Below are 20,699 nucleotides of genomic sequence, written 5' to 3' on the forward strand. Positions count from 1 at the left end.
CAGGGTAGCACAGTACGCAACCCCTCTCGTAATTCTCGTAACCACTGGCCTCAGTTCTCTGCTGCGTTGTCCCGTCTCCCGTGTGCTGGCGTGTGTCCCACGTGCCCGGGCTGATCTGAGCTGAGTCCAACACGATCCCTTGCTCCTGAATCGGTTGACAAACAGCTTAGTTGAAGATGGAGCTGGCGTTGACGCTTTCGCTCACAGTTGTGTTACACTCAGCGGCTTAGACGCCACGCTGTTGGTGTCTGGTTGTTGATGTGATAGTTCAGAAATCGCTCACTAGCAGTAGGCTTGAGAGCTCAAACTCACATAGCGTGTTTTGAGTCTGCGCGCACTGATAAAGGCCGTCTCAGCGGCCCCACGGCCTCACTCCGTCTAACACCTCACGTCATCTACGAACCCAGGTGCCGTTCTCCGGCCCGCACGTCTTAGCAACTAAAGACAATGCATGCCCGTTACCACACTGGGCAGGATACGCTAAGATGCCTCACAGGAAGCCGGGACGCAGGGCGGTCCGTTCGCCTGACGGACACGCAACGCGGCACACAATTCGACACAACCCTAGTGACACATTGACACACGGTCTGAAACCCCCGCGGCACGCGCCACGCTGAGTCACCCGCTATCACGTGACAGTACCTGGGCGGTCATGGGGGCGGTCGTGGGGGCGGTTCCGGGCTCGTGTCTTATGCTCTTGTGGCCAGCCGGTCCTGTGGCAAGTGCCCCTTCCCCATTCTGCGCCTCCCGTCCGTCATTTGTCTGCCAACCAGTCATGAACGCATCCGTTCCTGTCTACACACCCTGCACGGCCACTATATCGCCTCATACCTCAGTTTGGCTGCCGCAGCCTTCCCCAGGGCTGCATTGTTTTCCCTCCACCAGGACAACATGAACGGGCCAGACAAGGTCGCCAATTGTTGTGCCAAGTCTGGGTCAACAACACGAGGCGTCTGGGTCTCGTGGCACGTACGACTGGTGAGTGCCGGCAGGGCTACTGTCTGACGCTGGGACGTTACGCCGGGTGACCGTGCAGGACATGGCTCTGGAGCTATCTGAGTTGCTTGTGAGGCTTCTGTCTGCGCCTACAGCGGTTACATCAACTGACACGAATAAGTGAGTTTAAGTGTCAACCACTCTGGGGTTCTAAACATCCGCTGAAGCAACTGGCATCTATAGGGTTGTTCCTGCCTTGAGAATGAAATTTGTTCTAATGTTATATCTCCCTATAAGTAATTGAGATGTTTAGGATGAGCATGAGAACGAGGTCCCCAACTTTTAACCTGGGGGGAGCTGGGCCCTGAAACGTTGGCAGTGTACTGGCTGCACGTAACCCAGGCGTTTGCATTGACTGGTGTGACGGTGAGGTGCGCCAAGCAGGTCGAACTCAGCTCATGTGGGGCTCCCATGCCCCACCACACTGCAACCCACCCTTACTGGGCTTACTGTTATGCTAGTCAGGTGCAGCCAACGCTAGGTGCACCACACCCAGTGGCAAAGGTTGTGGGTGGGCTTTTCAGTTTTGAGCTGTCCGGGCTACTCGGGGCCTTCCTTAGGTGCCTCCTCGGGGCCTCGGGGCCTTCCTTTGGGACCTCTGGCGTATCAGCAGGTCCGGCCATCGTGCTCGATGAGTTTTGTGAAGATTGGGTCCCAAACGTGTGTGTTTTGGCACATTTCCTCCTGGTCAGATCCAATCAGGTCCATGTTTCTAATCATGGCATTCTAACCGGGGCCCGGAAGGTCTTCTACAAAATAGGGGTAGACTAAATGAGAATTATTCTACTTTAAATTATCATCCTAACAGTCGGCACAACCCTAGGCATCTAGTACGGATGCCGACTCCCTCACAAACCTTCAAACTGGCTCTGAATACCAATGTCGTGGAGCGTGAGGAAGCACCCGGAGCGTGAGGAATGCGCATCAGCAAACTTCCAGCCAGCCAGCACTTCGTCGGTACAGTAAATCCGGTGTTCGCCCAGCCGCGCACTCCTGCCCTGCCGTTGCAAATTGTTTGCCATCTGCTAGGGTTTGGGAACCAGCTGCACCCTACGGGACTTTACCAACCTGCCTTACAACTATCCATTCGCACACGTCGATACCAATGTCAATCTCACTACCTCCCTCACTACCTCGGGATAGGTTCATTTCAGTGCCCTCCCCCGCGACATGCCCCCCATGGTGTACTAGGGCCATCCGTGGCACTCGCCAACACGGCGTCCCCACACGTGAACAATGTATGGTATTGAGGTTGCGCCTAGAAAAGACCACCACTCAGGACAGCGTAAGAAGGCTAGCGCTACGACAGTCATGCTCTGTCCTCCAGACTCTGTGCACACACGCTGCAGCACACACACACTCGCTATCAGTTGCTATCGCTAATCTGGATCAATTGCCCTGCAGTCGCCCAAATACGCCCATGCAATGTACCATATCAGAACAGGGGAGACACAGGGTTCTCCCAATGGGTCTCCCCTGGCTCAAAACCAGCAACTGCACCATCCCCGCCGGGCTGGCGGCTCCTCCTGGGCCCGCTGGGCCATCTGTGATGCCAGACTACCCATCTGCGCCGCCAGCGTGTTCAGCGTGTTCATGTTCGCCGCGAAGATTCCAGCGTGTTCAGCGTGTTCATGTTCGAAGATATCTTCGCGGCGAACATGAACACGCTGAACACGCTGGCGGCGCAGATGGTTAGTCTGGCAGCACAGATGGCCCAGCGGGCCCAGGAGGAGCCGCCAGCATGTCCTCCACGGCCAACACACACACGGCACAGCACGCTTCTGTACGCGGTCCTGATATGAGTGCGACATCGCATGCTGATATGCTTCTCCACGCCTGTACGCGCACACATGGCATGCCCTGACACGCCAGCGGCCCGCCGCCCGGGCGCCCAGCAGCAGCTGCCCTGCGTAGAAGGAGGCCGCCCGGGCTGCTCGCCTGCCTGACAGGCGGTGGGCAGATGGGGTTGCGACTGTGGGCGCGGAGCCCAGCCGACGGCTGACCGCCTGACCGGCTTCAGTGCTTGGCTCCGCGCCCGCAGAACGCAGCCGCCCCAGCATCAGGCGGCGGCCCAGGCGTCCTGTCACGCACTGCAGATCCCGACGGCCCTCGGCTGGGCAGCCTGCGACACCTGCGCCTCCGCCTGGCGCCCAACTCCCTTGTGCGCCGCGGCGCCACACCAGCGACACGACCGGTGCCCACAGCACTAGTAAAGGTGGGAAGGCTCCCGCTTTGGCAGTTTGTGCCACAACTGTAGGTGGTCTCCCAGCCACTCGCACAGCTCCTCTAGGCACGCTTGGTCCACCTGGGGGCACACCTGTTTGATGGGTGGGGTTGCACGGGGTAAAACATAATGTGTTGAGGTCGCGCCTAGGACAGACGACCACTCAGCCGGTGTAAGATGGCTAGCGCTATGACAGCCCTGTCCTTCAGACTCTGTGCACACACGCTGCAGCACACTCGCTATCACTCGCTATCGCTAATGCAGGTTAATTGCCCTGTCCTCGCCCAAATACGCGCATGCAATGTACCAGTTCAGAACAAGAAAGACACAGGGTTCTCCCCTGGCTCAAAACCAGCACCTGCACCATCCCCGCCGGGCTGGCGGCTCCTCCTGGGCACGCTGGGCCATCTGTGCTGCCAGGATACCCATATGCGCCGTCAGCGTGTTCATGTTCGCCGCCAGCGTGTTCATGTTCGCCGTCACTTCACGGCGCATGTCCTCCACGGCGCGTTGCAGCGCGCTAATTTGCTCCTCCAGGGCGCGCAACCGCCCTTCGACCTGCGTGATAGGGTAAGCGCGACATTGCAGGCAGGGACAGGCCGCGAGGGTTCAGCGGCAATTCAGCGTGGTAACGCACCGAGCATGTGCGGTCGGTCACCTTAACCTGCTTGCGCAACAATCAACCCGCTGTAATGTCAGCCCGCTGAAAATCAACCCACTGCAAGTCCTGATTGACGCGCGGTGAAGAGAGAAGCGGACAGCTGCAAACGAACCTGTGCGTCCGCAGCGCTCCTGCTCGCGATATCACCCCTACAGACATTGCGTCGTAATTTCATAAGGTAAAAAGCAGGACTAAGAGGTGTTTGCTCACGTACCAAATCGCCGAGTTGAGGGAGTCCCGCGCCTGCGCCCGCGCCACTGTCAGAGCTCATAGCGACAATTACCTTTTCCTGTATTGCGGAAGGTTATCGCACGCAGTGTCCTGGTCCACAAGACAGGCGTTCTCCGGCACTCGGGCCAAGGCCAAGGTTTGCTTCCGCAACTGTAGATGCATGGTTTACAAGGGTTGCATAGGAGTGGCTAGAAAGAAAGAGTCATGATGAAATTGCCACGAATGTAGAGCAGCAATCTCAAACAACCAGTTTTTCAAGTACACATTTATAAATGCGACAAACGAAGGCCGAAAATTTTCTCTGACTATTCGGCTGGGGCATGAGCAGTAGCGGGCGGGAGTCGACAACCATCTTTTCTGAGGCCGGAGGCGCCTGGTAGTAGCAAAACAGCTAGTCCTTATAAGTGTTTCGTAACTGGCTCTTGCGATTTGCCTGAGCCGAGTACTACAGGAAGGGCATCCACGTCGCTAGTAAACATAGCCTCTTTCACACGCAGACCTGTAAACCCGTAAGCGCGCTAAGTTGATTATAAGCGGCGAATTCCAGCACACGTGCTTTTCGTCCTGCACACGCACTACCCGGCACCACCGAACCCCGTTATGTACAGGACGGTTAGCTTCTATGTCCCATCCAGTACTGCACTCTGAGCCAAATAAGCGCAGTTACGTGCTTGTAAGCAATGAATCACGCATATGAGCAGACTTGCCGTGTTCCAACAGCGCATCTGTTTGCGCCTTTGCGGCAGCCCAATTCACTGCCACATCTCGACCCCTGGTGGCACCTGTGCGGCCTCGCCTTTCCGCCAACTGTGCTGCGTCTGGCTGCGGTTAGCTCTGCTGTGGCAGCGCGATTGCTAGGCACGTGGTTTGGCTATGTGCCTGTGGAAACCGACCCCGGCTATGTCCGGGCGATGAGGTTGTTCGGCCTCAGACTGTGGAGGGGCTCAGCCCCTTTTCCCGTGACCGGGGAACACGTGTCCGGCTCTGTCACTTTTTGCTCTGTTCTGTGAGTTCGATGGTGCTTCGCCTTGTTGGGGGGCCCTGGTCTTGGCCCTGGTATCGTCTGCCCTTTCTTTGCGCCTTTGCTCCGGAGGGATGCCCTTGGATTTCTGTGGCTTGTGCGGTTGTTCCTGGTGTCCTGCTTGCTCGCGTTGCAGGTTGTGTGCCGGTGGGGTGCTGCCTGGTGCTGCGCCTTCCCGGGCTGGGCCACGGGCTGGGCGCACGCGCTGGACCGTGGCAAGGCTTTACCCGCCACCAGTCATGCCCAGCCATTAAGATAAATACAAGCCATTTGTTGTAGCGGCAACATACTGCAAGTACACGGCACCCAGCGATCAAGTGCCGACTCCAAGACCGGCTCTGGGCGGCGCCGCCACGAGCAAGGTGCCGAACTGCGCTGGCGGGCGGCGTCAGCGACAGGACTCAGCTGTCGCCCACTTAAATCGTCGCCACTTGCACGGGCGCTTCGCACAAATATGCACGCTACGCTTTCCTTGCGGGCATGCAGCGCAGCCACTGCCGGTGCCGGGCTTTGATTTGATTTAGCTGCGATGGCGCCAAACTTTGGCGGGAGCTTTCTGCTGCGCCTTTGGCTGCTGTTGTAGTTGGCCACATTAGGCAAAGTAACTACGGGCAACAATCTTGGTAACATTCATTAGCCCTAGTTATAGGTTGGTCGCGAATTCCCGGAACTAGGTCTTGCTTGCGGACTCTCGGAGCCGGCTAGTTCGGCCTCAACATCACGATCTGCCTGCTATCACGCTTCTCGATAGCTAAATAGCAAGCACACACAAGGCGTCGCAGGGTAAGTTACCCCTCGTCGCGTGCTGGAGCTAGGCGTTTCACTGTGGCTCAATCCTAGGACATGGTCGGCCAATTGCATGCTGGTACAGCATGGCGATAATACAGTCGCTAGTGTGCTAGATGTGGGCAAACGGGATACAAAACGGATGCTAACAAAACTTCCAGCTTGTCGCGGCCTTGCGCTCAAGTTACATGACAGCATGACATTTCTTATCTCCATATCCACTTAGGCGTGTGGAAGTGGTGAGGTGTTGCGCGGCCTGATGTTGCAGCCAATTCGTCACTCCCGCGGTCGTGCAGCAGTCTTGCGGCGGCCTTCAAATGAAATGACGACATGGCCGCTGGCTTTTGGTGCCGTTCGCGTCCCAGCCCCGTCGCCAAGTCGGCCGCGCAGTCCGCAGCTGCTTGAACACCGCCATTTGCACCCCTTCCGTGCCTCAACCCCAGGTGCCGCTTATCCCCACCTTCCCCTTGGTGTACAAACCCGTCTTCCTTCCCAGTGCCCCCCATGTCGAGCGCCGGCCCCCTGCTCGGGGCGTCGGCAGCATCGGCCTGCGGGCCCTCCGCCCGGCCAGCCTGCCTCACGGGGGCCACGGCCGCGCTCGCGCGCCGGCGGCGCCAGGGGCGCCACCCGGCCCCCCAGACACCAGCATCTCTCCCCATCACCTCCTCGATCGCTGGGCCAGTCCCCGTTGCCCCGCTTGCAGCCAGCTCGTCTGCTGCCTCGACGTCTGCCGCCACGTCAGCAGCAGTAGTAGCGCAGTGCTCGTCGTCATCGTCGCCATCACGATGGCAGCAGCGGAGCCCTCAGGGCTCGGCGGCGGCGCCGGCGCGGTGGCAGGCGCCAGCGTCAGCGCCAGGCCCGCAGCGCGCCGCCCTGCTCCACACCTGCGCCTCTGCCGCCTCCCGCAGCGCTGGGCTTAGCAGCGACAGCGGCAGCAGCAGTGCCAGCACCACCAGCGGCAGCAGCAGTAGCACCAGCGGCATGCTGCCTGTTGGGGCGGGCCGCGCTGGCAGATCGCGGGAGCGGCTGGCGCCGCCGCCGGCCGCCACCTCGGGTGCCTCAGGACGCGGGTCCGGCGTGCCGCCGCCGGGGCCCGCCTCCTCCGCCTCCGCCTCCGCCGCGGCTGGCGCCTTCAATCCGCGCTACCAGCACCACTCGCCGCAGCCGCAGGCGAAGCCGCACCCGTCTCACCTGGCGACCACACAGCCCGGCGCTGGCCAGGCCAATGTCTCCCATCACCACCACCACCTTCATCACCACGGGTCATCGACCTCGACAGCCGCCGCTACTGCCTCCAGCTCCGGCTCCGGCTCCAGCAGCCGCCGCGGGGGCTCTGCCTCCACCCCCGCATCCGCATTCCGCTCAGCGACAGGGCCGCTCGCGCATGGCAATGGCGACGGCGCCAGCGCCGGTGGCGGCAGTAGCAGCGGCGGCAGTAGCAGCGGCGGCAGTAGCAGCGGCGGCAGTAGCAGCGGCACCGGTGGCGGGGGCCTACCCGGGCGCGATGAGTCGCGTATGATTACCACTGGCGCGACCGCCTCTGCCTCTGCACCGCAGGCCTCTGCATCCGCCTCGGTCGCCAGCTCCCGCCAAAACCCGCGGCCACCGACCCTGCCTACGGAGTGGCAGCGCTCGCCGCCGCCGCCTCCCTCGGCGATGCCGGCGCCGCCGGCGCCGCAGCTGCAGCAGCCGTCGCGCCCTAGCACCATTGCTGGCAGCACCAGCAGCGGCAGGAGCAGCAGCAGCAGCGTGAGCGCTGGCGGCGGCGGCAGTAGCACTGCTGTCATGGGCGGCGGTGAGGCCACCCGGCTGGAGAAGCTGTACATTCGGGACTTTGCGTTGGTGACGGAGCAGACTGTGCGGCTGGGCCCCGGGCTGAACGTCATTACCGGCGAGAGCGGCTCCGGCAAATCCGTGCTGGTGGGTAGCTCCGTGTTTGTCAAAGGGGAACGACAAGCGTATGCGTGTATGGGTACGGTTTTAAGCTTGGCAATGAGGACATGGACCGCAGGACCGATTGGTCCGTCTAATTTGGGTCCCTCTGTTTGCGCCTGCCGCCAAGGCGCCAACCTATCGTATTCAAACCATACCGGTACAACCACGGGACCTGCTCTCACACCACGCACCCACGCACGCATCACACGCACGCACATGGCGCAGGTGGAGGCGTTCTCACAGGTGTTGGGCGCGGCGGCGCCGGCCGAGTGCGTGCGCGCGCCGGCCGAAGTCGCCATCATCGAAGGCACCTTTGTGGTGGGGCCGGCACACGCGCCCGCCGTGCGGCAGCTGTTGCAGAGCTCGGGGCTGCCGGCGCGTGCGCTGCCGCCGCCTGCGGCTGCGGCTGCGGCGGGCGTGGTGGCGGCGGCGGCCGGTGGCGCATCGGTTGAGGAGGCGGAGGGCGGCGCGGCCGCGGGTGGAGGCAGCGGCGCGTTTCAGCTGACTGTGCGGCGCGAGGTGAGAACACCTTGGGTGTGTTGCTTGGGTTGCTGTCTGCGGCCGGACGCTGTTGCCAAGCTGCCTGTTGCCAATGTTTGCGACTGCTGCCAGCTTCATTTACATCCCAAACGAACGGCGCCCCGCCCTCTCCTCCCAACCCTCCCCAGCCCCTCGCCCTCCCGCTCCTCCTCCCGCCAACCCCCGCCCTCTCCCTCCCCGTCTACTCTGCGACTGTACCTGCCTACGACTTCACTTCTTAATTATCATGAATGTAACCCCCTCCCTCTCCTATCCCCATTCTCCCTCCCCCCCACCCAGATCGCGCTGGCCCCCGGCGGCGGGCTGCGCAGTCGTGTGGCTCTCAACGGCGCGCCCTCCAGCCTGCGGCTGCTGCGCGAGCTGGCCGGCCTGCTGGTGGACACCAACGGCCAGCACTCCACGCTGGCACTCAGGGACCCGGCCACACAGGTGCGTGTGGGCATTGGGCATGTGTGTGTGTGTGTGTGTGTGTGTGTGTTGGGCTGCGTGTATGCCCCCAGCACTGCATGCGTTGTTGTGGTGTCAGGTCGCTGAGACGTGTATTTCGCATCCTAAGGGTGTTGTTTTATGGCGCGTGTGTTCGGTACGGTACAACATCACCGCTGCCGCGCCGTGCCCTGCCACACACGCTCCTTCCCTCGCCTCCCTCGTGCCACGCCCACTGTAACGCGGTGCCTGGCTACTTCAACTCCAGCTCATGTAACCCACCCATGGTTGTAAACCCCCGCCTCCCCTCCCTTCCCTCCCTCTGAAATAACCTTGAATGTAACCCCTCCAAACGAACAAACCCCAACAGCTCGAGCTGCTGGACCGCATCGCCGGCACCGCCCCGCTGGCCGCCGCATACGGCTCCAGCCTGGCGGCGCTGCGGGCGGTGGAGGCGCGGCTGGACGAGCTGGACGAGCTCGACAACGAGGGCGAGCGGGCGAGGCTGCAGAAGCTGGTGGACGCGGTGAGCAGGGCTGGGCTGGGGGGGAGGGCTGGGCTGGGGGGTAGGGGATGATGCGGGAGGGCTGGGAGGAGGCGAGGAGGGCTGGGAGGAGGCGAGGAGGGCTGGGAGGAAGGGAGGAGGGTAGAGCTGGGAGGAGGGCGGGGAGGAGGGCGGGGAGGAGGGCGGGGAGGAGGGCGGGGAGGAGGGGAGGAGGGGAGGAGGGGGAGGGGGGTTGTATACTTCAGCAAGAGGAGGGGAGGATGGGGGAGGGGGCTTGCATACTGCAGCAAGAGAATGAGCCCACTGGGTAGGGGGCGGGCGGGCGGGAAGGCTATTTCGTTTCGGCTCATTTACTCCCGGGCACCTGCTCATGACACGTACATGAAGATACACACACACACACACACATACGGTATACACACTCTCTCTCTGTGCAACTCGGCCCCTCCGCAGGTGAACAAGCTGCGTGTGCTGCCGGGGGAGGAGCGCGAGCTGCGGCGGCTGCTAAAGAAGATGGAGGTAGGGGCGGAGGCCGGGGGTGGGGTTTAGAGCACGTCCCTCGCCTTCCGCACTGTTTCCTGTCGTACCACGCACACACACACACACACACACACACACACACGCACGCACGCACACACGGCGCCACACACACACACACACACGCACTTTCACAGGCCCGGCGCAGTGCGGTGGAGCAGTGCGGGCTGGTGCGCATGGCGCTGTGCGGCGAGGCCGGCGCCGGCGGCGTTACGGACGCGCTGCGCACCATCGAGGCCCAGCTCAACGCCATCCTGGCCACCGAGGAGCAGCAGCGCGCGGCGGCGGCGGCGGAGAGGAAGGCAGCGGCGGCGGCAGCGGCTGCCGCTGCCGCGGCGGCGGCGGGCAAGGGTGCGTGCGGGGCTGTAATGGTGTGGGGGTGTGCGGTCCTTGGGACGAGAGGGAACCGTTTCCTGCGCTGTTCCTGGAACTGTGCGGCCGTGCGCCGTTTTTGAATCGTGCGGTCGTGTCCTGTGTGTGCTGAACCGACACATCATGATGTGAATTTGCTGTATGTCAGTGGAGTAATGTTAGTGTTGTGTTTGGCCGCATGGACCTCGTGCTTGCACCCTGTAGGCGCCGAGGCAGGCGGCGGCTCGCACGGGGCCGAGGACGAGGCGAGGGGCGGCGACGGCGGCGGCGAGGGCGAGGCGGAGGAGGAGGAGGCCGAGGAGGACGAGGAGGGCGGCGGCGGCGGCGGCGGTCGCGGCGGCGGCGCTGCGATGATGGAGGAGGCGTTGGAGCAGGTGGCGGCGGCCAAGGAGATGCTGGCGGCGGCAGACAGCATGGTGGGTGGTTGGGTCGCGACCATTGGGCGGCAGCGGCGGTAGCGGTAGCGATAGCGAGCCGTGTCTATTGCTCTTGCTAGCGAGATCCGATGTTGTTCTTCGTGTCCGCATCATGACGGCCGTAAGGAGTTGGTGCAAGCTTTCTGTCGTTATCCACTTATTGATGTCGTCGTCGTCTCAGCAAAAGCCTATCCCTATCATGGAGGGAAGGACGCGCACACACTCACACTCTCACACACTCACAAAACCCAAACAGGTCAAGTCGTATGCGCGGCGCTACGCCTTCTCCGCCGCCGATGCCGAGGCCACGCAGGAGCGGCTGTCGCGCCTGGAGCGGCTCATGAAGACCGCGTCCGCCGCCGGCTTTGGCGGCGGCCGCATCACCACCAGCGAGCAGCTGCTGGCGGCGGCGGAGGAGGCGGGCGCCAAGCTGGCCGCGTACTACGAGATGGAGGGTGAGCGGGGGGGGGCAAACTACGAACATGGGGGTGGGGTGTCGAAAACCCTTAAAAAGCTGGAGCTGACGTCCGGTTGCGCCGGCGGAGGTGCGGCACTGCCCGGTGGGGGGGGGTTCGCCGCCTTTATCCCACCTGCACCTGCACCTCACGTTTCTATGCACACAATTTAACCCGCCGCAGGCCAGCGCGAGGGCTGGGAGGCGCAGCTGATGGACCTGGCCGCCGACATCCGCCGCCGCGCGCTGGCGTTGTCGGGCCGCCGCCGCGCCGCCGCCGCCGCGCTGCGGGGCTGCGTGGAGGGCTGCCTGCGGGAGCTGGCCATGGGCGGGAGCCGCTTCGACGTGCGCATTGGTGAGGGGGTGCGTTCGGGGGGTGCTGGGTTGGGTAATGAATCGTGTGGACTGTGTGCGGTATTTTGTGTCAGGGGGACCGTGTCAGTGTCAGGTGCGCCGTCTGCGTTGACCACTTCCTTCCCGCTTCAGCACCTCCGACACCGCTCCCCAATACTGCCCCGGGCACCGCCCCCCCTGCGTCTGCTGTCCCTCCAAGATTGCCTACGAACTACCGCTTCTTTGACTCATGATCACCGTAACGCCCTTCCTGAATGAATCATGAATGGCTAGCCCCGCCCCCTAAGTGACATCTGTACCATTGCTCCTGGCTACGCCCTCTCGTCTTATTTAACATGCATGGACCCCCCCTCCTGCAGGCTGGGCCGAGGACCGCACAGGTGACGTGGGTCTGTACGTGGACGAGCAGTCGGCGGCGGCGGCCGGGCTGCCGGAGCTGGGCGGAGGCACTTACCTGCTGGGGCCGCGAGGCTGCGACCAGGTGGGTGGGTGGGTCGGTGTGGGTGGGTGGGTGGGTGGGTGTATGTGGGAAGTGATGGGGATGGGGGGGCATTTTCCCAAGCCCGATTGCGGGGGCCTTGGGAGTGGGAGAGGCTGGAGCGGGGCAGACGCAGGAGCAGCGGCGGGAGGGCTTGGGCAAGGCCGTGTTGGGCCTTGATGCTGCTACTGCGCTCCCTCCCCTGACCCCTCCACCTCCACCTCCCCTCTACCTCCATCTCACCTCCCTCCCCTCGCCTCCGCCCGCAGGTGGAGTTCCTGCTGGCGGCCGGACCCGCGGAGCCGCTGCGGCCGCTGGCGGCTGTGGCGTCCGGCGGCGAGTCGGCGCGCGTCATGCTCGCGCTCAAGGCGGCGCCCGCGGCGGCGGCGGCGGCCGCGGCGGCGGCGGCGGCGGCGCAGGGCGGCTGGGAGGAGGAGGACGAGGCGGCGGTGGTGGCGGCCGGTGCGGGCATGCCTGGTGAGCTCTTTATATAGCTGGGAAGAGGAGGTTGTGGCTTAGCTCATAAACATGGAGCGATGTATGCGGCACGCAAACGCCCCGGTCTTCGGTTGTTTCTGGGGCTTTAAGTTGGACAGCCCTCCTGTGCATCCCCATTATACCCTGCACACCCCCACCTCCTGCACCCCACCTCCTTCACCCCACCTCCACCCCACCTCCACCCCACCTCCACCCCACCTCCACCCCTCCTCCTCTACCCCACCTCCACCCACCTCCCCCACCTCCTCCCATCCCCCTTGCACCCTACCTCCTCCGACCTCCTCCCACCTCCTGCACCCCCTGCAGGCGGCGGCTCGGTGCCCATCCTGATCCTGGACGAGCTGGACAGCGGCATCGGCGCGCGGCTGGGCGGGGCGGTGGGGGCCATACTGGCGCGTATGACCGCGCCGCTGCAGACGGCACAGCAGCACAGGCAGCAGGGGCAGCAGGGGCAGAGGCAGCAGCAGGGGCAGCGGGAGAGGGACAGGGAGGAGGACGAGGAGGGGCAGGAGGAGGTGGCGGCTGCGGCGGCGATGGGCAGCGGCGGGGCCAGCAACAGCCAGATCATCTGCGTCACACACCTGCCGCAGGTGGGGGTTGCTTTGGTTGCCTTCCGTCGATGCATGCGCTCCCGCTCAGGGCTCGCGCGCCCCCTGTTCCTCAAACTCCACTGCGACGTCAACTCTGCCGACGCCCGGCAGGCGCCCGAGGATTGAAGGGTTTCCGAGGATTGAAGGGCCAAACCAACACCCGCCCCGCCCCTCCCCTCTCTCTCCCCGCCCCCCGCCCCCCGGCAGGTGGCCTGCTACGCCGCCCACCACCTGAAGGTCCAGAAGGACACCGCCCTGCTGCAGCAGGAGGAGGCAGCAGCGGCTGTAGCTGCTGCAGCCGAGGCGGCTGTAGCAGCAGGCGGCGGCGGCGGCAGCAGTGGCGGTGGCGCGCGTGTGACGACCAGCTTCCGGCCACTGGTGCGGTTCGAGGAGCGCTGCGAGGAGGTGGCGGCGATGCTGGGTACGTGTGTGTGTGTGTGTGTGTGTGTGTGTGTGTGTGTGTGTGTGTGTGTGTGTGTGTGTGTGTGTGTGTGTGTGTGTGCGTGTGTGTGTGCGTCTAGGTGCCACGTCGAAATGCCGAGGCCTGTCGCAATTCGCTCCCGGGCGCTTTTGCCTCCTCATACTGAGTCATAGAGCAGGCAGAGCCCTGACGGCGTTCGGCACGCCCTGCCATGCATATCACTCGGCTCCTGTCGTAGCAGCCCGATGGAGCCCCTGCATCGCTTGCGCGTTTGCGCGGGCGGGCCTCTGACCCTCCTTCCTTCTGTTCCCGCCTCCTCCCACACCGATAACCTCCGTCGCTCCCTCCTCCCCCCGCCTCCCTCCTCCCCCTCAGGCCTGGGCAAGGACGTGGCGGCCGACATGCTGCGCACCGCCCAGGCGCAGGTGGCGGCGCTGCACCCCCAGCTGGCGGCGCAGCAGCAGGCAATGGCGGCGGCTGTAGCAGCCGACGGCGGGGCCGCGCCGGCGGCTGTAGCAGCAGCGGCTGCAGCCTCGGTGGACGCGACGGCTGTAGCAATGAACGGCTCGCCGCGGGATGACATCCTGCGGGCGGTGCAAGACTCACTGAGGGCGGGGGACGATGATGGCGTGGCGGCGGCGGCCGTGGCGGCGGCGGCGGAGGCGGCTGCCGACGCGGCGGCTGGCGGAGGCGGAGGCGGCGGCTTCAGCGCAGGTATTGCCGGGCCCAGCGGCGCCGTCATTGCGGTTGGAATCATAGTGACGGCAGAAGGTGAAGACTTGCCTGCAAATGCTGCTGCGGCGTCCGGTGCGTCCGGCTCTGGAGTGTCTGCTGCCACTGCCGTGTCGACGGGCGAGCCCGCCTATGCAAGCGACTCGGATCCGGAACTTGCGTCAAGGTCCGCCGCCGCTGTCGTCGTTGATGTTCCGCCTGCACCCGCATCGGCGGCGGCTGCCCCTCCCGCTGGCGGCGGCGCCAGTGCCGGCAGCGGAAGCAATGGGGCCGGCGGCGGCGTCGGCGGCGCCAGCACTCGTGCCCCTTCATCTTTCGCGGTCCGCGTTGCGCCGGCGGCTGTCAGCATGCGCATCAACATGTCGCCCAAACCCACACCCACGATAACGCCGCCCTCCTCCGCCGCCGCAGTGGGAGGCAGCGGCACTAGTAGCAGCGGCAGCGGCGCCGGCGGGAGCGGCGGAGCCGGGATCAGCATCAATCCCCGCCTCTCCGGGCCCTCCCCTGCATCGCCTCCGGCCCAGAGCTCGCCTGAGGCAAGCGCTGCTACTCCTTCATCGTCGTCGTCGGCGACGGCGGCGGCGGCGGTAGTGGCGGCGGCGGCAGCGGGCAGTTGGGCAGGCAGTGGAAGCGACGAGGATGACTCAGGCGCGGCGGCGCTGCTGGCCGGTATGGAGGCGGCGGCTGTGCAGCAGCTCGCACGCATGCAGGCGCAGGCGCAGGCGGTGGCGGAGGTGGCCCGGGCGGCGGCGGCGCTGGCGGCGCCGCCGTCCGCGACCTCGGCGGCGCCCGTGGCGGCGGCGCCGCCGCCGCCCTCCTCCTCTGGTGTGCTGGGGCTGTCGTACGTGATGGAGGTGGAGGAGGTGCTGCGGGCGCAGGAGGTGGCGGCGGAGACGGGAGTGGAGGTGGCGGCGGCGCAGGAGCAGAGGCAGTGGGAGGCGCAGGAGCAGACGCAGGCGCAGGCGCAGGCGCAGGCTTGGGAGGAGCAGCAGCAGTTGGTGGAGCAGGAGGAGGAGCGGGCCCCGTCGCCAAGCGGCAGCGATGCTGACTCGCTGTATGAGGCCGCGGCCGCAGCGGAGGCGGTGGCGGACGCTGCCACTTCTGCTACTGTTGCCGACGCCGCCGCCACTGACGCCGCGCCCGCCGTCAACGATGGCGTCTGGGCTGAAGCCGAGGTCGCGGCTGAGGCCGCGGCGGCGGCAGCCGAGCTGGCGCCGGAGCCCGAGGCGGACGCCGCCGCCGCCGTCTCTGTGTCCAACACCTTCGCCGTGGCCGTCGCGCCCATCAACATCGCCGTACAGCCAACCGCCGGCGCCGCCGCCGCTAGCGGCGCAAGCCGCGGCGGCATGCTGCCGTACACCTTCGACGCCGAGGAGTCGGACGGCTCGGGCTCCCAGTCAGACGGCGAGTCATCATCGTCGTACGGCGGCGATGAGCTGCCGCCTGACGTGGTGGCGGCCGCCGCCATGAACGTACATCCAGACGACGAGCTGCTCGGTATGTCAGTGTACGACACTGAGCAGCCGCCGCAGCAGTACGACACGCCGTATGACGCGCCGTACACCAGCAGCGCGGCGCAGGGCTCGTACGACAGCGGCGACTCCGGGAACGGCACGGATCGGCAGTACGACGCGGCGGTTGGTACGGAGGTGGTTGCTGACTCGGCGTACAACTACAATGTGGGCGGCGGCGGCGGGCGGTTCGTGGTGGTGCCGCTGGGCCATGAGCGGGAGTTCAAAGACATGTTCAACACCATCATGTCCTTCACGTGAGTTGTGTTCCTGCTATAAAAGGTATCTCTCTTGAGAGCTATGTTGAGAGATGCTTTGACCACAGGAAGAGAAGACAGCGCAGGACATGACAGCCCAGGCCACACTCGCCCGCGCTGGCCGGTGCTAGCTGCTCGCTTGCTCTCGCTCTCGTGTGCCCTTTGCAACCCTCACGCTGCGACCCTCACGCTCTGCCCCTCCCTAACAACCCCCCTTCCTCTCAACCTCGCACTGGTGCCGCAGCCGGGCGGACTACGAGAAGGAGGCGATGCGGAGTTTCGAGCTGACCCTGTGGCAGGTGGGTGGAGGCGTGTGTGTTTGGGTGTGTCGGTTTGAGCGTGTGTGCGGCATGTTGGGCACACGGGCATTGGGCGCCGTGCGGGCACGTGCGGGCGGGGAGAGGTGACGTGGGCGCTGTACCGCACGAGGATTGGAGTGGAGGCTGTCGTGGGTGGCACCTGCATCGCTTTTGTGTGTCAGCCCCAACTCGACCTGTCGTTGCTGACTCCGGCACACATTCTCACCCCCAAACACCCGTCTGCCTGCAGGCCCTGCGCGACTCCGGAAACGTGTAGCCCGCCAATGGACAAGCGTGCGTGCTGGGGTGGAGGGGTGGATGGGTGGGTGGGGCAACGACATGTCCGAGCCCACTGGAGGGGAAGCCTTCCGCGTTTGCCCGCTGCGTGTGCGTGTGGGCTTGCATGGGGCGAGATGGGCGGACGCCTTCTGGGCAAGTGGTGGGAATGGCCCAGTCCTGCAGGAGTGCGTTGATGTGGTGTAGTCTGGGCGCGGTTCGCTGTGCTGTTGTTGTTGTGCTTGCGCTGCAGCAAGTAAGACGTCCGGAGCTGTTGTGTATTGTCCTTGTCTCCTTGGCGTTGCTGTGGCGAAGAACAATGCGGGGTGGCCGCGCGCGTAGTAGGAGTGTTGTAGCCATGTGGCGGGGTACAGGTGATTGTTGGTGCGTTCGGGCCCCGCGGAGTAAATACATCGAGTAATAGGATGCACGCAATGGATGAGCGGAGGTTGAGCTTCCACAGCGGTCCCGTGAACAAGGACCACGCGTGCGGCATGCCAGAGGTGCAGGGGTGCTGATACGTGTACGCCGGAGCTTTAATTGCAAAGAGTTGTTGAATGGGGAGGTATGCTCGCTCGCGAAGGACGTGGGTGAGTTCCGTAATTACACGCCGCGTTCACAACTGCGGCAGGCAGCAGCAGTGTGCTGTTCGTGCGAACCCGTTTGATTCAAATATGTAAGTCGCAGATAGAAGTGTCCTGCCGTTAGTTAGTTGGAGGACCCAGTGGACCAAGCTAGCTGCGCCCACCGGTAGTCACCGTCGTAATAACCATATCAACAAACAACAGGCAACTGAATTTTGGATGAATCCGCGTCAACAACAGCAGCACCAGCATGTACCTTCATACATCATACCATCTTCCATACCACATGTTATTACTAGCATGACGCCGCTAACACCTCTACACAGCTTTTGGTGCGTACACAGCTAGCACTGCAGATAGGCGCTCACGCTTTGAGAAGGCCCAGCTACATATGTACCTGCATCCATCACACACACATACGCCTTCTTACTTCTCGACAGGGGTCACTGCCGGGCCCCCTGCCCGCTTGGGCAGGGCCGCCGTGGCAGCAGTCAGCGGGGCCGCGGGCGCCGCGGCGGCCGCCTTGGGCTGCAGCGCGGCGGCGGCGGCAGCAGCAGGAGTGGCAGTAGCAGCGGGCCCGGCGGGGGCGGCGGGGGCGCTGCAGCCCTCCGGGAAGGCCACGCCAGGGGAGCAGCACACCTCTGCCGTGCCGTAAACGCCCCAGCCTGCGTGTGTGTGTGTGGGGGGGGGGGTTCAGAATGGCAATGCGCAGCAATTGTAATGCAACAGCTAGCAGTTTCAGCACGTGACACTGGCCGCCACGGCGCAGGGCAAGCCGCACGCACGGGGCCCCGCATGCAGCTCCGCAGCGCGGCGGGTCATCAGAGGCAGGCAGGGGCGACCGGCCCGCCCGCACAAGCTGCTGTGTCACGCGCTCATCATGGCCGCGCAAACGCACCCCGATTGCAGACGGCGATGTCGGTGGAGAGCTCGCAGGTGCGCTTGGGCCAGTGCTCGCCCACCTGCGGTATAGGGAGGGGGAACATGGCGGCGAGGGAGGTGCGTACGCAATTTTTAATCGTCTCTCTGTGACTTTGATGCGCGGCAGTGCCTGGCTGCCCTGGCACGTAAGGTGTTGCGCTGTCTATAGATGTTGAACTGGCTATGGTGGTGACAGGTTCTGGGACTTACGGTGTAGCAGGGTGTGGGCGGCGCGGCGGCGCTGCACCCCTCCTTGAAGGCGCCGGCCTTGGCGCAGCAGGCGTCCTTGCTGGGCCACGACTGGACGCCCGAGTCTGTGGTGTGGTGCGGCGTGGTGTGGGGGATGAGGGATGAGGCTCGGTGTTGGTGGATAGGTGGTGGGACAGGGGAGTGGGACGGGTGGACATGGGGTGGGCGGGTGCGGGCGAGGTGTGCGGTTCCGCAGGTGCTGCAAGTGGTGGTGGGCGGGGGCTGGCACATATGCAAACGTGCGTGGCAGGCGAGGAGCTCGGCCGGCAGTGCAGCACGCAGCGGTGCGAGCACGCCCCCCTACTGAATGCCTGCGCACCATCGTCCATCGATGTAGGCACCCACCCACCCATCCAGGCCACCCACCCACCCTATACCCTGCTGCCACGCGACCTACCCAGCACCCTGCCCTACCCTTGGCTGCGCACAGGGTGGTGCTCTGGCGGCACAGGCGCGCGGGAAAGTACGTGTCCACCACCCAGCACGGCTGGGCCGAGGGCGGAGGCGGCGGCGCGCAGCCGTCAGGGAAGGCGGTGCCGGGGGCGCAGCAGGCAGCCTGGGAGGCGTAGACGCCGTAGCCTGCACGGGTGAGTGGTGTGGGGGAAGTGTGTGTGAGGTATGGGTGTTGGTGAGGGCATGTGTGTTTGATGGGTGGATGGGTTGGTGCGTGTGATGGGTGCACGGATGCTGGTTGAATGGGTGACGCCGTGCGTGGCGGGGAGGGAGCAGTTCAGCGCAGGAGCATGTGCCATGACGCATGCAGAGCTCGTGGGCTTAGGGCACTAGGGCCGGCAGGCCTAGGGCCCTAAGCAGCAGTGTGCAAACCCAGCAGCAGCACGCAGCGGCTACAACAGGGCCCCCGGGTCTACATGGCATTGAGGTGCGTGCGTGCCAGCAGCAGGCACATGTCGCTGAGGGGTCATCGCTTGGCGCCCGCCCTGCGCCCACGCACCCTGCCGCACCCACGCACCCGCCTGCACCCACCCTGCGCCCTGCACCCACCCACGCACCCCGCCGCACCCACGCACCCTGCAGGCACTTGCGGTCGTCGCGGATGCATGTGCGTGTGGCGGCGCTCTCCACCACCCAGCACTCCTTGGGCCTGCAGGCGGCGGCGGCGGCAGTAGGTGGCGGTTCGTGGTCAGGTGCAATGTCAGGTGCGTTGTCAGTTGCGCGGTTAGTTGAGTGCGTGCCTGGGTGCCTGGTGGGTCAGACCCAGATACGGCATACACGTGGCATGCGCCAAGAGCAAGCAGGAGCAGGCATACGCCACGTCCAGCCGCAAGCATACGGTAAGCACCCGCTCGCTCGCCAGTTGTGTCCCAGTCTGCATGCCGTGTGGCTGCCTGAGTCAACCAACCACCTGGTGACCTGTGCCCCCACGCTGTCCCCCCATCATCAGCACGTCAGCACCCTCGATCCTCTCACCTGACGCTGCAGCCGTCCGGGAAGGCGGCGCCCTCCGCACAGCACTGCTCCCGACTGGGCCACGCGCCCCACCCTGTGTGTGCGAGAGAGAGAGAGAGTGTGTGTGTGTGTATGTGTGCCGCAGGAGTAGAAGTAACCGACCAGCTGACAGCAGCGCAGGTCATTCTACGTCCAGGCAACCCCCTCCACCCACGCACCCAACCACCCATCGCACCCACCCACCACGGGAGCAGATCTCTGGGGCACACTCGGCGCGGCAGGTCTTGTACGGCCACTGCATTGATGACGACACGGCGTGGTCGGCGTGTTCAGGACGCATGCACATAATGTGCGTACGTGGTCATGGGTTTGCGTGTGGCGAGCAGGTGGGCATCTAGTCGGTGCATGCCGCATCCATCGCCCCACCAACCCGGCGTTAAGCTCACACACGTGGGCCTGCCCACGTGCAAACACACCCCCACGCCACACACGCAGCATGCCGTAACACAAGCGATCCGTCGCGGGCTCGCACTTACGTAGTCGGCAACAGTGAAGCAGGGGCTGGCGCACTGCGGGCCGCCGGCAGCGGCGGCGGCAGTAGCAGGACCAGCAGCAGTGGCGGCGGCGGCCGGCAGCGGGGCTGCTACTGCCGCGCCCAGCACCAGCGCCGCCACCACCAGTGCACCGAAGGCGGCGGCAGTAGCACCCGGGAGCTGAGGGGCCACGCCGTGGCGGGGGTTGGAACTGCGCAGTAGCAGCAGCTGCTGCTGCGGCGGCTGGCGGCGCCCGAGGCGCTTCAGGGCCTGGCGCCTCATTGTGGAGTGTGCGGGCGGGGTTGGTCGTGTCGGGTAGAAAATAATGCTTAACTTGTGGCGTGCTTTGAAAGGGAATGGCAAATCGCTTTGCAAGGCTAGCTAATTGACTGTGTAGTGGAGCTGGGATAAGCATATTGGTTGGTCGCTGTTTTTGACAGCTGCCGGCACGAGCGACCGGCGCCTCGGTCGCGGATCCGCCGGAC

General features: G+C 64.5%; 2 protein-coding genes across 3 annotated transcripts; one reads left to right on the forward strand and one right to left on the reverse strand.

Moving 5' to 3' along the window:
• Positions 1–5,391: 5,391 nt before the first annotated feature.
• CHLRE_07g347600v5 (uncharacterized protein) lies at positions 5,392–17,212 on the forward strand. Of its 2 annotated transcripts, none has more exons than XM_043064494.1 (18): positions 5,392–5,916; positions 6,363–7,839; positions 8,080–8,373; positions 8,674–8,823; positions 9,191–9,346; positions 9,779–9,844; positions 10,000–10,213; positions 10,439–10,650; positions 10,907–11,105; positions 11,289–11,459; positions 11,818–11,939; positions 12,206–12,413; positions 12,741–13,024; positions 13,232–13,445; positions 13,821–14,159; positions 14,589–15,945; positions 16,190–16,244; positions 16,495–17,212. In XM_043064494.1, exons 2-18 carry the CDS (start codon positions 6,424–6,426, stop codon positions 16,519–16,521), a joined length of 5,484 nt encoding a protein of 1,827 aa, XP_042923062.1. In that variant the 5' UTR covers positions 5,392–5,916; positions 6,363–6,423; the 3' UTR covers positions 16,522–17,212. The 2 variants fall into 2 exon arrangements, with proteins under 2 accessions (XP_042923062.1, XP_042923063.1); XM_043064495.1 differs by having other exon boundaries at positions 6,416–7,839.
• Positions 17,213–17,225: 13 nt separating this feature from the next.
• Positions 17,226–20,611, reverse strand: CHLRE_07g347650v5 (uncharacterized protein). Its single transcript, XM_043064496.1, has 8 exons — positions 20,218–20,611; positions 19,925–19,976; positions 19,703–19,775; positions 19,303–19,376; positions 18,689–18,853; positions 18,236–18,339; positions 18,003–18,066; positions 17,226–17,769 (listed from the first exon to the last, which is right to left on the reverse strand). Exons 1-8 carry the CDS (start codon positions 20,494–20,496, stop codon positions 17,531–17,533), a joined length of 1,050 nt encoding a protein of 349 aa, XP_042923064.1. The 5' UTR covers positions 20,497–20,611; the 3' UTR covers positions 17,226–17,530.
• Between the last annotated feature and the right edge of the window lie 88 nt (positions 20,612–20,699).

The sequence above is a fragment of the Chlamydomonas reinhardtii genome, chromosome 7 (assembly GCF_000002595.2).
Source record: "Chlamydomonas reinhardtii strain CC-503 cw92 mt+ chromosome 7, whole genome shotgun sequence".
Lineage (NCBI taxonomy): Eukaryota > Viridiplantae > Chlorophyta > Chlorophyceae > Chlamydomonadales > Chlamydomonadaceae > Chlamydomonas > Chlamydomonas reinhardtii.